This window comes from Mobula birostris, chromosome 26 (assembly GCF_030028105.1).
Source record: "Mobula birostris isolate sMobBir1 chromosome 26, sMobBir1.hap1, whole genome shotgun sequence".
Taxonomy (NCBI): Eukaryota; Metazoa; Chordata; class Chondrichthyes; order Myliobatiformes; family Myliobatidae; genus Mobula; species Mobula birostris.
Genome location: NC_092395.1, coordinates 46,344,542 through 46,357,605, shown reverse-complemented (window position 1 = coordinate 46,357,605; position 13,064 = coordinate 46,344,542). Strand labels below are relative to the sequence as shown.

General features: G+C 38.5%; 1 protein-coding gene across 5 annotated transcripts in view; it reads left to right on the top strand.

Moving 5' to 3' along the window:
* The first annotated feature begins 2,240 nt into the window (after positions 1-2,240).
* LOC140188390 (zinc finger and BTB domain-containing protein 7A-like) overlaps positions 2,241-13,064 on the top strand; it is a 155,548-nt gene continuing 144,724 nt past the window's right edge. For 2 of the 5 annotated variants that reach the window (XM_072244619.1, XM_072244617.1), the window contains exon 1: positions 2,241-2,372. Coding sequence is in view for 1 of the 5 variants with exons in the window: in XM_072244618.1 (XP_072100719.1) it covers positions 5,347-5,369 (23 nt within the window). In the remaining 4 variants the exon portion in view is untranslated. Of the gene's footprint in view, positions 2,373-4,910; positions 5,377-13,064 lie in introns of those variants that run through there. The other 3 variants (XM_072244621.1, XM_072244618.1, XM_072244620.1) reach the window with 3 other exon arrangements.

Sequence of the window (13,064 nt, the reverse complement as noted above, 5' to 3'; positions counted from 1 at the left end):
TTATTAGGATGAATGGCAAACTTATTGAAATATTCAAAATTCTTACAGGCCTTCTCAGGTTCCATGTAGAAAGGATATTGGTTCTAGCTGAGGCATCCTCAGGCAGTGGTCAGTCTCAGAATAAAGAGCTGTCAATTTAGGAAAACATTTCCTTACAATCTGGAGGGTCAAGAAACCCTGAAGGCTATGTTGGCCTGATTACTGAGTTCACTGAAAACTGAGACTGGTAGAAATGGAGCTGTAGATTGGCCATGCCCTTGCTAAATAGAAGAGCAAGCTCAAACGCCTCGATGGCCTACTCATAATCTTTGATTCAGAATCACACCAGGTGGTGCTCTGCTGTATAATTTTATTTCCTTCTGTTCCTCTAGTTACTATCATGACCTGGCATTGCAGGAGTGTTTTCCAGCCAATTAAGTAATTTTTTTTTCTGAAACACGGCAGCAAATTGGTACATGTAAAGATCCCATGCCAGCTGAGAAGGTGGACTGATCCTTGGTTTAACATCTCATCCCTGTGACAACTTTTTTAACAGTGCAGTCAGTGATCATACCAAGGTATACAAATATCGTCTAAAAGAAGCTAGTACCACAAGTGGCTTGTTTTAAAAAGCAGAACTTATATAATAATCAAATATACAATCCAGTCAAATTGATACTTAATATAAACCAGAAAAGACCTTTTTCAAAACAAAACCAAAGACTAACAAGAAACAGTGCACAATCTACTGTTACATTGACCACCAGCACAAGGTCATGAATTTCTGGACAGTGATCAGTAAATCTGCACTGTGACAGATTTTTCTGTCTTCTCCAATCCAGAAGCTCTAAGAACATTTGTATCACCTCCTTAATCATAAGATACTTAATCTTCGAGGTAATTTAGTTTTGGATTGAGGAACAGATCTGCAACCAATTTCTAGTATCTGCTCTACACAGAACCACACGAAACTACAAAGACATGTGGACACAGCTCAGCGCATCACATGATGTGGACGTGGTCTATACTTCTCTTTGCCTCAGTAAAGCAGCCAACATAATCAAAGAACCCACCCACCTGGCAGAATTTCTCTTCTCCTCTCTCCCATAAAGCAGAAGATTGAAAAGCCTGAATGCACATACTGTACTACCAGGCTCATGAACAGCTTCAAACTGTTATCAAACTCTTGATCAGACCTTTCATACAATAAGGACTGTTGCCCTCACAATCTTTCTTGTTATGATCTCGCACTTTATCATTTACCTGCCTTATGGAATGGAATAGGCTAGAATCCATTGAAATACAAAAGGATATGGCTGAAATGGACTTCGTATACTAATATCATCAATAACCTGTACTTGCGTAGTTCCACCAAAATATAAAAATTGATGGTTGGAAAATATGCAATTAAAAACCAGAACTTTCTAATGCAAAGTGTGATCTGCATTAGGAATGGATTGTGCAAATAGTGGAAATAAAATCATAGAATAATTTAAGATTTTATCAGATGCAGCAATCATGGTTGTGAAGGACTGAATTAAGTGGATGAATTAAGATTGCTTAATTGATCTTGATCTTCATGCCGGTATATTGCGAGGAGAAAGACCAGATTGCCTCTTGCCCTTGCTTCAGTATATTCAAGCTAAAGCTGGAATGACTAGAACTCGCCAAAGTATAATTCATTTATTGTTTTGAATCTTCCGACTGGAACCTGTGAGATCCAACTAGGCAAGCCCTTGCAGCCAGCACAATAACCCACTAGTTATACCAGTGTTGAAGATGGTAATTTAAAATGTATCACTCTGACCTCAAGAAGGGGGACCATTACAGCTTTAAATACTAGAAAATCTATAGGGACACAACAGGGAAACCTATCATTACACCTACAATAACACTAAAGAAACAAAAAATGCCTTTGATGAAAGAAATTAATCATGGTTTACTTTGGTGAAGGGAGAGGTTAGGAACACGGCATCGGGAGGGGTTCTTTGCAGCTTTAAGAGTGAGGGTGGGTGGTTTGGGGTGGGCATTAGAGACCCTCACAGTGGGATTGGGTAGAAAAAGGAGATAATTGTCATTTAGGAGGCGAGGCTAGTTCATTTCAGTGGTTTCCTGCATTTGGCTCTGAAAGGGAGCATGAAGCTGAGGAAGTAGGACCCTGAGACACGGAGGGAGGGCACAAGACCGCTTTAAGAGGGGGGAGGGCCTGGTGGAACCAGGAAGGGAGTGAGTTACATACGGGCCATTGGCAGATAGTAACAGAGAGAGGGAGGGAGTGAGTGTGGGTGACACATCCAACCTGGGCCTGAACACAACCGGACTCGAGACCACCAGGTACCTTCTCAACCTTCGCTTCTACTTTCCCCCAACCGCCTGAACGCCTCGGACCCGAGGTAAAACTGACGTTTGCAGCGTGTTGTTATGCGGAAATTGGCGCACCGGCCGGCTTCTCTCTACCTACTGTACTCAATACTGTACATTTGCTTACGTTTCGCCCCCCGACTGACCGGGGAGAGAGAACGCGCAGGCGCCACGCCGCGACTGCCGGGAGCTGTAGTCCGCAGGCCTCCGCCCTGTTGCCTGGCAGCGCAAGGAAGAGGACTGCTGTTCCCACAATACAACGCGTTAAAGAGAAGGGGGTGGGGAGGAAATTCGGCGTGGTACAACCTAACCTATTAACTGTCAGGTGTTGCGCGCGCGCCAGTGGTGTGTTTGACAACAACGCTACCCAATGAACAGTCGGCAATTGCTGTGGGGCTGACGTAGATTCTTCGGAGGCGGGAGAAGTTATTAATCAAGTTAGGTTGAGTCATCAAGAGGGCGAGCGTCTTAAAAGAGCCCAATGTTAATGGGAAGGTGGGCTTAGACATCACTATGTTGTAATAATTGCTCAGTAACGCAAGTTCCTGTACCTTTTATGAGTTAACTACCGTTGATTATCCTGTTAATAATGTAAAAATAGTGGTTAGTTGGTGCCTTCAGTTGGACAACAATGAAATGAAAGTTAAAAGAGGAAGAAGCTCCTAATTCTCTCTCAGCTACCCCCACCAAGGCGCGACCTTCTCACTTCCACCAAAGCTTGCCTTTAATTTATTCCACTTTTCATGAATGTTACACATGTTAGGCATTATGAATGCAGGCCTTGTCCTTGTCAACCAAGGTGACATCTCATGCAGGGATTCGGTTCCAAGATGCAGTTAGTTTCACTGATTAATGGGCTTTGCCATTTCGTCGGTCTGTATGTTGGGTTTGTCATGAGTCATTTGTTAAACTGGAACCCTTTGCAAGCTTCCCTGGATGTATAAATTACAGGTGCAGTTTGGTGCACAATAGCTGCAGGCCACAGAGAGAACATTTTTGTTAAACACTAGCTTCCTGGTTTGATGTTGAAATTGTGGTGATGTGGTTTGCTGACTTCTGTGTTTAAAATGGACATATTTAAGAAGGCAGAAGAGATTGCCTATGTCACAATCTGGAGTTTAAAAAAAACTGCCAGATGAACTCAGCAAGGCAGGCAGCATCTGAGGAGGCGAATGTGTTCAATATTTATGAAGAACTGATATATACAAAAAGTTTGTCTATGAAATATACTCTAGGAGAAATTCAAGTTAAAATAAGTCAGACTTATTTTAAGGCATTAAAAAAGATCATTTTGCACCTGAGTGAATGCTGTAAATTTGTGGCATATTATAAACTGTATATGACTGTCACTGCTGTTAATTTTCTGAATATACATTTGAATTTAAGTATGATTTGTGAATGATTATCTTTTGTACAAAATCATTTTTTCATTTAAAAAACTTATATGTCAACAGTTCAAAAGCTTTTAAACTCAAAGGAAAGAGGATTACACCTTTTTCTAGATTAATACTTTGCATGTACTTTTGTAAAATATTTGAACAATGACATATGGGTTTGGAACTGAGATTTTACAAATATGCTAAAGAAGCTATAGCTATGTGAATGAAAAAGCATTACTTATACTACTGGTCTAATAAAGTAAAAAAGCAAATATAGTTCTAGATCAATAATTTGGACATAGTGTCCGATTTTGATCTCTTGGTCTTGGATCAGCTGATATTGACTTGCATAAATTGTCATGAATGCATGGGCAGGTCACAAGTATGATACTAAATTTAGTTGTTGTTTATGAGGATGAATTGAGAAAATTGAGGATTATCATAGGGTAAGAAATGAAGGATTTTGGAAATGATTGAAGATTTTTAATGCAGTAAGAATAGATGATTTGATTACTATTAGAAAGTGTGACTAGTTAGCTTAGCTTTAAACTTTTAAGCAGGTTAGAAATGTTCCTTTTGGTCATTGACCTTTTAAAAATACCAAATCCCTGCTCCTTTAAGAAATGACTCGTCAAAAAGTCAATTCAAATGGTATTTTTATTGTTTTAATCTTCCAGTATTTCAGTTAGTGCCAAATATGAACTGGATTTGCTTTGATGGCTGAGGGATGCTAGCAATGTTTGTGCTTCCATCTGGGGGAGGGGGTTAATAGGGGTGGGAGCAGATAAATATGCTGCTAACGCAGACTAATTATGATTCAACAACCAATTTGCTCTATCACAAGACTATGTACACCTTTGGCATGCCAATGCAAGGTAGCAATATAACACCTGTGCGTAAACTGCTGGGTTTTCTCGTTTATCAGCTGGGTGTCACACAAACTGCCACAAATCTGTAGGGCAGTAGCACAACTTCACATCTGACTTTTTTTTTGGTAAAATTTTAAATGCTCAGTCAGTACTGGCACCATCTTTCTGGGCTTGTATTTTCACTCCTGTTACTTTTTTTTGTATCACAATCCCTAACTTTTTTTAAAAAAGTATGATTTAACACCGTCGCCCCATGGTGCATTTGCCCCTAGTTTGCTGAAGTCACTTCCCACAATGACTAGCCAACTAGTGCTTCGCTTTAAAAGATGTAATTTTCCTTTTCTTGTTTATCAACTTCTTCCTCTTATCAGCATCTTCTGCGGCATTGACAGAAAATTCTAGCTCCAGTTGTCAGTACTTCTGTACTCAGTCAGTAGTATCAGAGCTGATTGTTACTTTTTAACACTCACAGTGACTCGATCAGAACGGTGGTTCAATTGGGAAAAGCTGACAGCATCCTGTTTGCATACGATAGCTGCCTGACCTTTGGCCTTAACTCCCTGACAAAAGTGGCTTCCTGCTGTATTTCTGTTGATAACTGAGCACCTTCTATAACTAAAAAAAATTCAGTTGTCGCCGATCTTGGACCTCGACGCTAACGTGCTGCTGACGATGTTATAAAGACGGGGAACACTGACCGAACGCAGTGCCGTAAGAATAAAACTCTGCTGTCGGGTCGACCGCTTCAGCTCTTATCAATGTTTAACGAAGCTAAACTCCGGTAAATGGCAAGTAGATCGCTTTCGATGTAAAGATGTTCCGCTGAGTTCGAGCCTTGCAATCTGTTTCGTGGCCTTTGACCAGCTGAGAACTTCCAGTTTACTGACGCGCCCAAACCCACCCACAGATACAGAGATTGATACTACTTTATTAGGTTGCTGTAATATTACTTTGGTACAATCTGCAGGAAGGTTGAGCTGATCAATACAATTATTCCAATAGTGGAGTGATCTTTGAGGGAAAAATATTTAAGTATGTGCTCTGGATTGTTGCGTATATTTTACAATCATCTGGCAAAACTTAATAGGCTTTCCTAAAGGCTCACTTATCTGAAAATTGGATGCAAGCTTCATGGTATTTGGTACCAAAATACCGTTTTCTTCTAATCCTTAGTCCAAAATAGTGATATATGTGTCACAGTATTTTACAAACAGCTGTAATTGATCTTTAGTAATGTTGTTAAAATTTCTGTCAATGTGTTTAAAAGAAAAATAAGTTTCCAAAAGTAAAGACAAAATTAACATTGTCAATAAGCCCCAAAGGCTGCTACACACAAACTGGCGCAGTACTAAACACAGCTTTATTGCTTGCCGTACCAGCTGTAAAGTTCACAATGATAATTAGAGTAGCTAGGGGAAAAAAAAGTTGAATCCAAATAATTTTATGCACACAAGTCACCCTAGTCTCCCAATTTGTACAACAATCCTCCATTGACAATTTGTATTGACTTTTTTTTGTATAGTAAAACATCCCAAGATCCTTCAAAGGAGTACTGTCTTTAAAAAAAGAGATATAAAGGGTAGTCATCAAAAGTGTGACAGCATAGTCAGGTCAGTTCTAAAGCGCATCCTAAAAGAATTGTATGTAGAGAGTTCAGAGAATAAATTCCAGATTTCAGTTTAGTTCAGAGACAAATGAATTCTGAACTGCTGAAAATCCACCACTATTTTGGGTGAAGGAAATTAGGACTGTGTAAAATTACAGGGCCTGATTTAAATCAGGCTGCCTTAAAATTGACTAATTCAGATAGAAAGCATGTGTTTCCCTGATTGAAAGGAATCCTTCCCAAGTTTTTCATTCATAAATACATCCTGGAATATTCCAAATGCTTTATTTATACAAAATATTGTATATGAACAGCACATTTACAAGACTATTTCCACTACTGGTACAGATTGCCATCTAAAGTAATGGCAAATTGCTGTCGAACCTTGAAAGTGTTCCAATTGTTTCCAACTTGAAATAAATGTGTGTGTATATATATTTTTTTTGTTGGGCGGGTCTAAACTATGGAAGGTTCCACAATGTTAACTGCATTGTACAGAGAGTAATGTTTGTTCAGAATTTATCTGTAAGTTAACCTAAATTTTCAATTACCTGTCTCCTAAGATAAAGGAAAAAAAGTTATTAGATCTAATTTTACATCATCAGCTCTTCTAAGCATCATTAGTGGAAATCTGCATTAGCCACTGTGTATGATTGCAGGCTGGAAGCAATTTGAGAGGGTGGATGAAAAAACAAGGATGCACTAATTACAATTTCCTCAAAAGCATATATTAGCTGTTCTTGTTTATAAGATGTACTCCTTTCTTTGCTTGTTGGGCATCCTAAGAGGCTGTCATGTGCATTAGCTCATTGAGAGTCAATGTAACATTGCCACAAACCTATTTAAATCTTCTCCGACTTCTCTTTGAGGAATACTTCCAAAGATTCCCAGCCCTCAGAGGAAAAAAAAATGCCCCTACTGTCATAATTCTCAAATGGTGACTGATGTTCTCAGGAGCGGCAATTATGGCCTTTGAAAGGGGGAGAAAAATTAGTCATGTTGCTTATGCCTATTGTTTTACTGTTAATAAAAGTATAACAGAGACAGATTGAAATAAATGAAGCATTTTAGAAAACTTGTTCAAAATTATATTAAACTTTAAAAAGGCAATTAAAAATAACATTTCTAAATAGCATTGTTATAACCATTTACTGTCCAAATACCGTGTACACCAGGTCTGCAAGGATTTCAAAATGTATCATCCAACGTCACGTATTCTCACAACTATCTAGCTGGTACTAGGCTGGCGTGAGACGTTTCCTGTGAAAACATCTCACTGCTCTCAGGTTGTAAAAATACCATTCACCGTTTCACATATTTTTCTTATGGGTGGGTTTTAAAGAGTCGAGTAACACTGCGTGTTAACAAAATTGTTGGGTGTGCCATCAGTTCACCACCCCACTCCCATGAAAAGATATGTCCTCTCCTCTTCAAAATCCCAATGATACTGTGTTTCAATCAAGTCACCTCACTCTTCTAAACTCCAGGAACTATAAGCCTATCCTGTCCAACCTTATACTATAAGGAGTGCCTTCTAGGGTATTAGTCTAGTAAACTTTTCAAACGTCCTTGTATTAAATGATGCCCATACCCTCCAAAGCTCCTGATGTGATTTCACTAAACCACTTGGTAGGTGAAGCATTCCCTCTTTTGTATTCAACTCAATAAATTATTAGATTCTGTTAGCTTCTCAGAACTTTCATCCCCCTTTATGATTTCTGCTAATGTTTGGATCTCTCTGTATCTCAAAGCTCTCCTTTCTTTCACCACTTTAGATAATTTTCTCTGCCAGTGAATTATTTCATATTCCCACAGTATATTACATTGCCTACTCTGTTGATCTTTCCACATCTTTGTAGTCTCTCCACAACTTAAATCACTCAGCAACTATAGCAACTGCACCTTCAGTTTTCATTGAAATAAATTGTAAAAAGATACCCCAGCAGTGATCACTATGGCAGACCACTCATGTCATCTTGCCAGCCATTAATGCCTACTGTTTGTCCTCACCAATACCCTGAACTTCTACCTTCTGCAATGACCCTTAACAAATTCCTTCTGGAAGTCGAAGCATGATGCACTTATTGTTTTTTTTTTATATACAGTGCGTTATTTCATTGAACACCTCCCAACATTATTCAGCTCTGATTTCTCTTTTAGAAAACAATTCATTTTGCCTAATTACCATGAATTTTTCTAAGTGCCCTGCTATAACATCGTTAATCATATCTGTAACAGAAAATGTTGGTAGCTGACAGGCTTACTTTCCATGTTATTCCCTTTTGAAATTAAAAAAAAAAGTCCCATTTGCTATTTTGCAGTCTAATGGAACCCTCAATTTATTTGTTTTTATATTTTGATTTAGCTTCTTGTCATGAACTCAGCAGGTCAGGCAGGATCTATGAAGGGAAGGGAACAATCAAGGAGGTGGGCTAAAATAGAAGGGTGAGAGAGGGAATGGAACACGAGCTGGTGAGTGATAAGTGAATACAGATGAGGGGGGCAAAGTGAGGGGTAGGGGGAGTGGGAATGATGTGAAAAGCTGGACATAATGGCTGCAGAAGGAATTTGATAGAAAAGGACACACACACACACCAAGGAATAAAAGGAAGGAGGTGGGAAATCAAAGCAAGAAAGGTGTGGGTGATGGGCAGGTTGTGAGAGTAGGGAGGGGAAAGAGAAGGGTTAAAGGGTCCAGAAGGATGAGGAAACTAAGATGGTGAGTGAAGGACAGAAGGGAGTGGTTAGTGGGAGTTAGAGACATCAATGTTGATTCTGTCAGGTTGGGGACTACCAAGACAATGTGTCATGGCTCTTGTGTCATTTTGTTAAAGGTTAGTTAGTCTGGAAGATCTAATGTAGTTGAATGGGATATTGATATTTGGCAATGAATAGAATCAATGGTATGTAGCATTACTACTGCCGTGTTGATACAGGGTCATGAAGACCCACGTTCAATGTTTTAAGAACAGCTTCCCCTCTGCCATCAGCTTTCTAAACAGTCCATGAACCAATATACACTACCTTGTTATTTCTCTTGTACACTATTTATCTTTCTAACGTGATTTTTATGTCTTGGCACAACACAAATTTAATGATGTATATCAGTGATAGTAAACCTGATTCTGATCTAGATTATGGTTTTTGTAATGTTTAATTGGAAGAAGTTGTGACTCTAATGGCATGTCTGACTAGATAGAAATACTGGCCCAAGCTGAAGTTATCTGATATAATGGATGTTCAACCAGTGATTGGATGAGGTAGGATAAGTGGGATATATTGGGGGAATTTTGAGATGTGGATGAAAGTAGAAAGCCATTGGCAAATTACTAGCCACTATTATACATGAATGCCAGCCTTTCTAATCACGGTGGAGATGATGGTGGCAAGTATTGAAGAGAGGGTAATGAGGAATACTGCATCAAGTGATAGATCAGGTCGTTTGCAACATTCACTCTAGCAAAGGAAGAAATTACCACTGAGTTGTGGGAAAGATTGGTTTAGATTTCAGTTTGTGTGAGACTGGGAAAGGGATATTTGGGCACTAACATCTTTGGGATGGAGTCAAGTGGTGTGATCTCATGAACAAATTAGTTGAAACATTAGTTGTCTCATTAAAAATGTTGGAATGAATACAAGTAGTTGGAAGAAATTTTCAAAATTAGTGTTAAGGTTTCTCTTCCAAGAAAATTGCGTTAATGAGGTGAAGATGAATAGTAAATGCAATGAGCCAATTATTCTCGATTTGTGTCCCAGAACTCAAGTAAATAATGTACCAATGATATCTTTATAAAGCACCTTTCATACCTTAAGATGCAGGCCCAAAGTGCTTTACATAGACATCAATATAGTCACAGAAATGAGAAAATTAAAAATTCATAAATAAAAACAAACATTACATAATAAAATGTAATCAAATATACTAAATTCTATAAATGCAACCAACATCAACACACTAAGTAATCCTGTATGTTGGCCAAATTTTTTTTAAAGGAGTATATTTTTTCAGAAGCGTCTTGAAATGTTCCACAGTACTAGCCTGGCGTATCTCAGTCAGTAGAATATTCCAGATTTTTGGTGCATAAGAGCAAAAGGCTGCTTCACTAGTTCTTGTATGTTTGGCTCTAGGTACACTAAGCAAACCAGTATTTGGGGATCTAAGGTTACGATTAGGGATATAAGGGGATAAACACTCCAAAATATTCGGAGGAGCTAGATTATGCAGACCCTTATTTACAACTAAGTATTTAAAAATTGATCCTAAAGGACACAGGCAGCCAAATCTTTAATTTCTGCCCAAATTAGGCATTATATTAATATTAGGGAGTGAGCCATTCTACCAATGTTCTATCAATAAGTCCTGTTTCTGGAAATCATAATACATGTTGTATGCATTCCCCAACTATGGAATAATCAACTAAATGTTGTGTACTTACTTTTACTTTTGTCTTAGCAACAAGCAGCTGCAGCCTGTCCTTGTTAGTAATGTGAACCCCATGCATATTACTGATTCAGTAGGTTAGGGAATGTGCTTCCATCAAGATCTACGCGCCCCCCCACACACCCCGCCCCCCCACTTCTGTGCCACCAACAGTAGAAGCGTGAAAACTGCAACTAGCAATTATAACTCTCCTCATTTTTGAGATTTGTTATTGAGAACTTAATTTGTGGCGAATTCTGATGCTTTATGTAAGACTAAACCATACAAGTGCCCGGACGTTAATTGCCATACAGCAGTGGGTGATCATATCCTACCTGGTATATCGTAATTGGCTACAGTGACCCTAGACTTGGGAAGGGGTAAAGTGATTGAAGTGTGGAAGGAACCATACTAACATCCAATATAAATGTAGATGTACAAAAGCTAACCATGGTAGTTCCTCACACAACACCAACCACCACCAGCCCCTAAAGTTGCAGTAATGGAGGAAGATACAGAAGTAGATTTTGAATTGTCCATGTGTAGTTGCTACAGATCATAGAAAATAGAACAGTGCAGAAGAGCATAGACCCTTTGACCCAGATGTGCCAACTTTTAACCTACTCCAAGACCAGTCTAACACCTTCCTTCCACGTAGCCCTCCATTTTTTCTTTCATCCATTTGTCTATCTAAGAGTCTCTTAAATGTCCATAATGTACCTGCATCTACCAAAAACAAAAAAAAATCCAGCGAGTGGATTTGACAAGATGTTTTCACTCACAGAACAGCCACTCGCTGGATTTTTTTGTTTGTTTTTGGCACCATTCTTTGTAAACTCTAGAGTCTGTTGTGCGTAAAATTCCCAGCAGATCAGCAGTTTCTGAGCTACTCAGATCACTCTGGGTGGCACCTAATTAATTAGCTTGTTTATTTCGGCTTTTTTCTTAAAGATGTGCCGGACGCGCTCCGGCTAACACTGCACCCCTGCCTGTACTCTTTCTTCAAGTTCTACTTTCCAAAGTGTATCGCTTCACATTTTTCAGGATTGAACTCCATCTGCCACTTCTCAGCCCAGCTCTGCATCCTATCAAAGTCCAATTGTAACCTACGACAACCTTCCATATTATCCACATTCAAGTTTTCTTTTAATTGCAGTGGAAATCTGACATCCTGCCAACAAAAAAAACTGGTTTTAGAATGAATTGACTAAAGTAAACAGGGAGGGGTTGATGTACAAAACACAATGACGATGGTTTGAGAGTTAAGGAGTGCACATGAAATCGAAGGCAGGGCTGGGCTATGACTTCTAATAACATTGTAGCAGACTTCCTTGAGAATGTGAAACTAAGTACCTTTAGAGTAATTAAAGAACCAAACTGTGTAAAGATTTGTTAATGATTCAGGAAAAAAAATAAGGTGTCTCATTTTGTCAAAATGTGTAGTGCCAATAGTAGTAGCTGGGAAAGAAATGATATAAAATGTTAAGCAGGTCCTGGGAAAACAATAACTACTAAGAAAGTAGAAAAACCTCCTTTCTCAAGATTTGTCAGTCTTAACACCTGTCTGTAGTTTGGGTTCCGGTTAATTGGGACCAGTACATTTTGGCCCAAATAAGAGGCTGCCCCATTTTTCTGAAGTTTCATGGAAATAGTTAAAAATAAAAAAAGAAAATTTACCATTTAACTGAGTAACAAGTTATGTATTTAAATTAAACATAGAACAAATTGGAAAACTACCAATACTTTCACAGTACTATAAAACTATTAGTTTCTTTTGACGGATGAATTCATCCAATGTATGCTGCCATGTTCTTTTGACTGTAAGTAAACAAAGTAAGTGCAGACAATGGAGTACTTTCATATAATGATTTGGATGATTGCATCCTCCAAGTCTTCATTTTCATGGTAACATTCAAGGTGATTGTTGATGCCTTAATTCTTCGTAGTTCTTATCTTGTTGAAGTAGTAAAATAGTTTTATTTTCACTCCCGCCCACTTCTGGCATCTCCAAGCCTGAATGCTTAAAACAATGGTGAGCAAAACTGTTCTAAGTTGTCTTACTGTTTACTTCTCACCAACTATCAGTGACAAAAATCACTGCTTTCTGAATTAAAAACATACACAACTCATGTTATTTTTTTTAAACCGTACACTCTCTAAGCATGGTGTAGAGTCTAACAGCTACACAAGTCCACGCAACTGATGCTAGTTAGAAACAGTTCAGCAAGAATCTTCTGTCTCAATTAAGCGGCATAGTGCCGCAAGTAATCAAAGGGAAACCTGGTTATTTGCTTGATTAGTTTTTGTTCTTTAAGAGTCTGAATGAGCAGCTGCTCCGATTAACCAATGGCTGAATTATCTATTTCAGTGTACTTGTATCTGATAGGTTTAATGTCATAATTGCAAGAAATCAATTGTAGTTTTATATTCACATTTTAAACAATACCTTT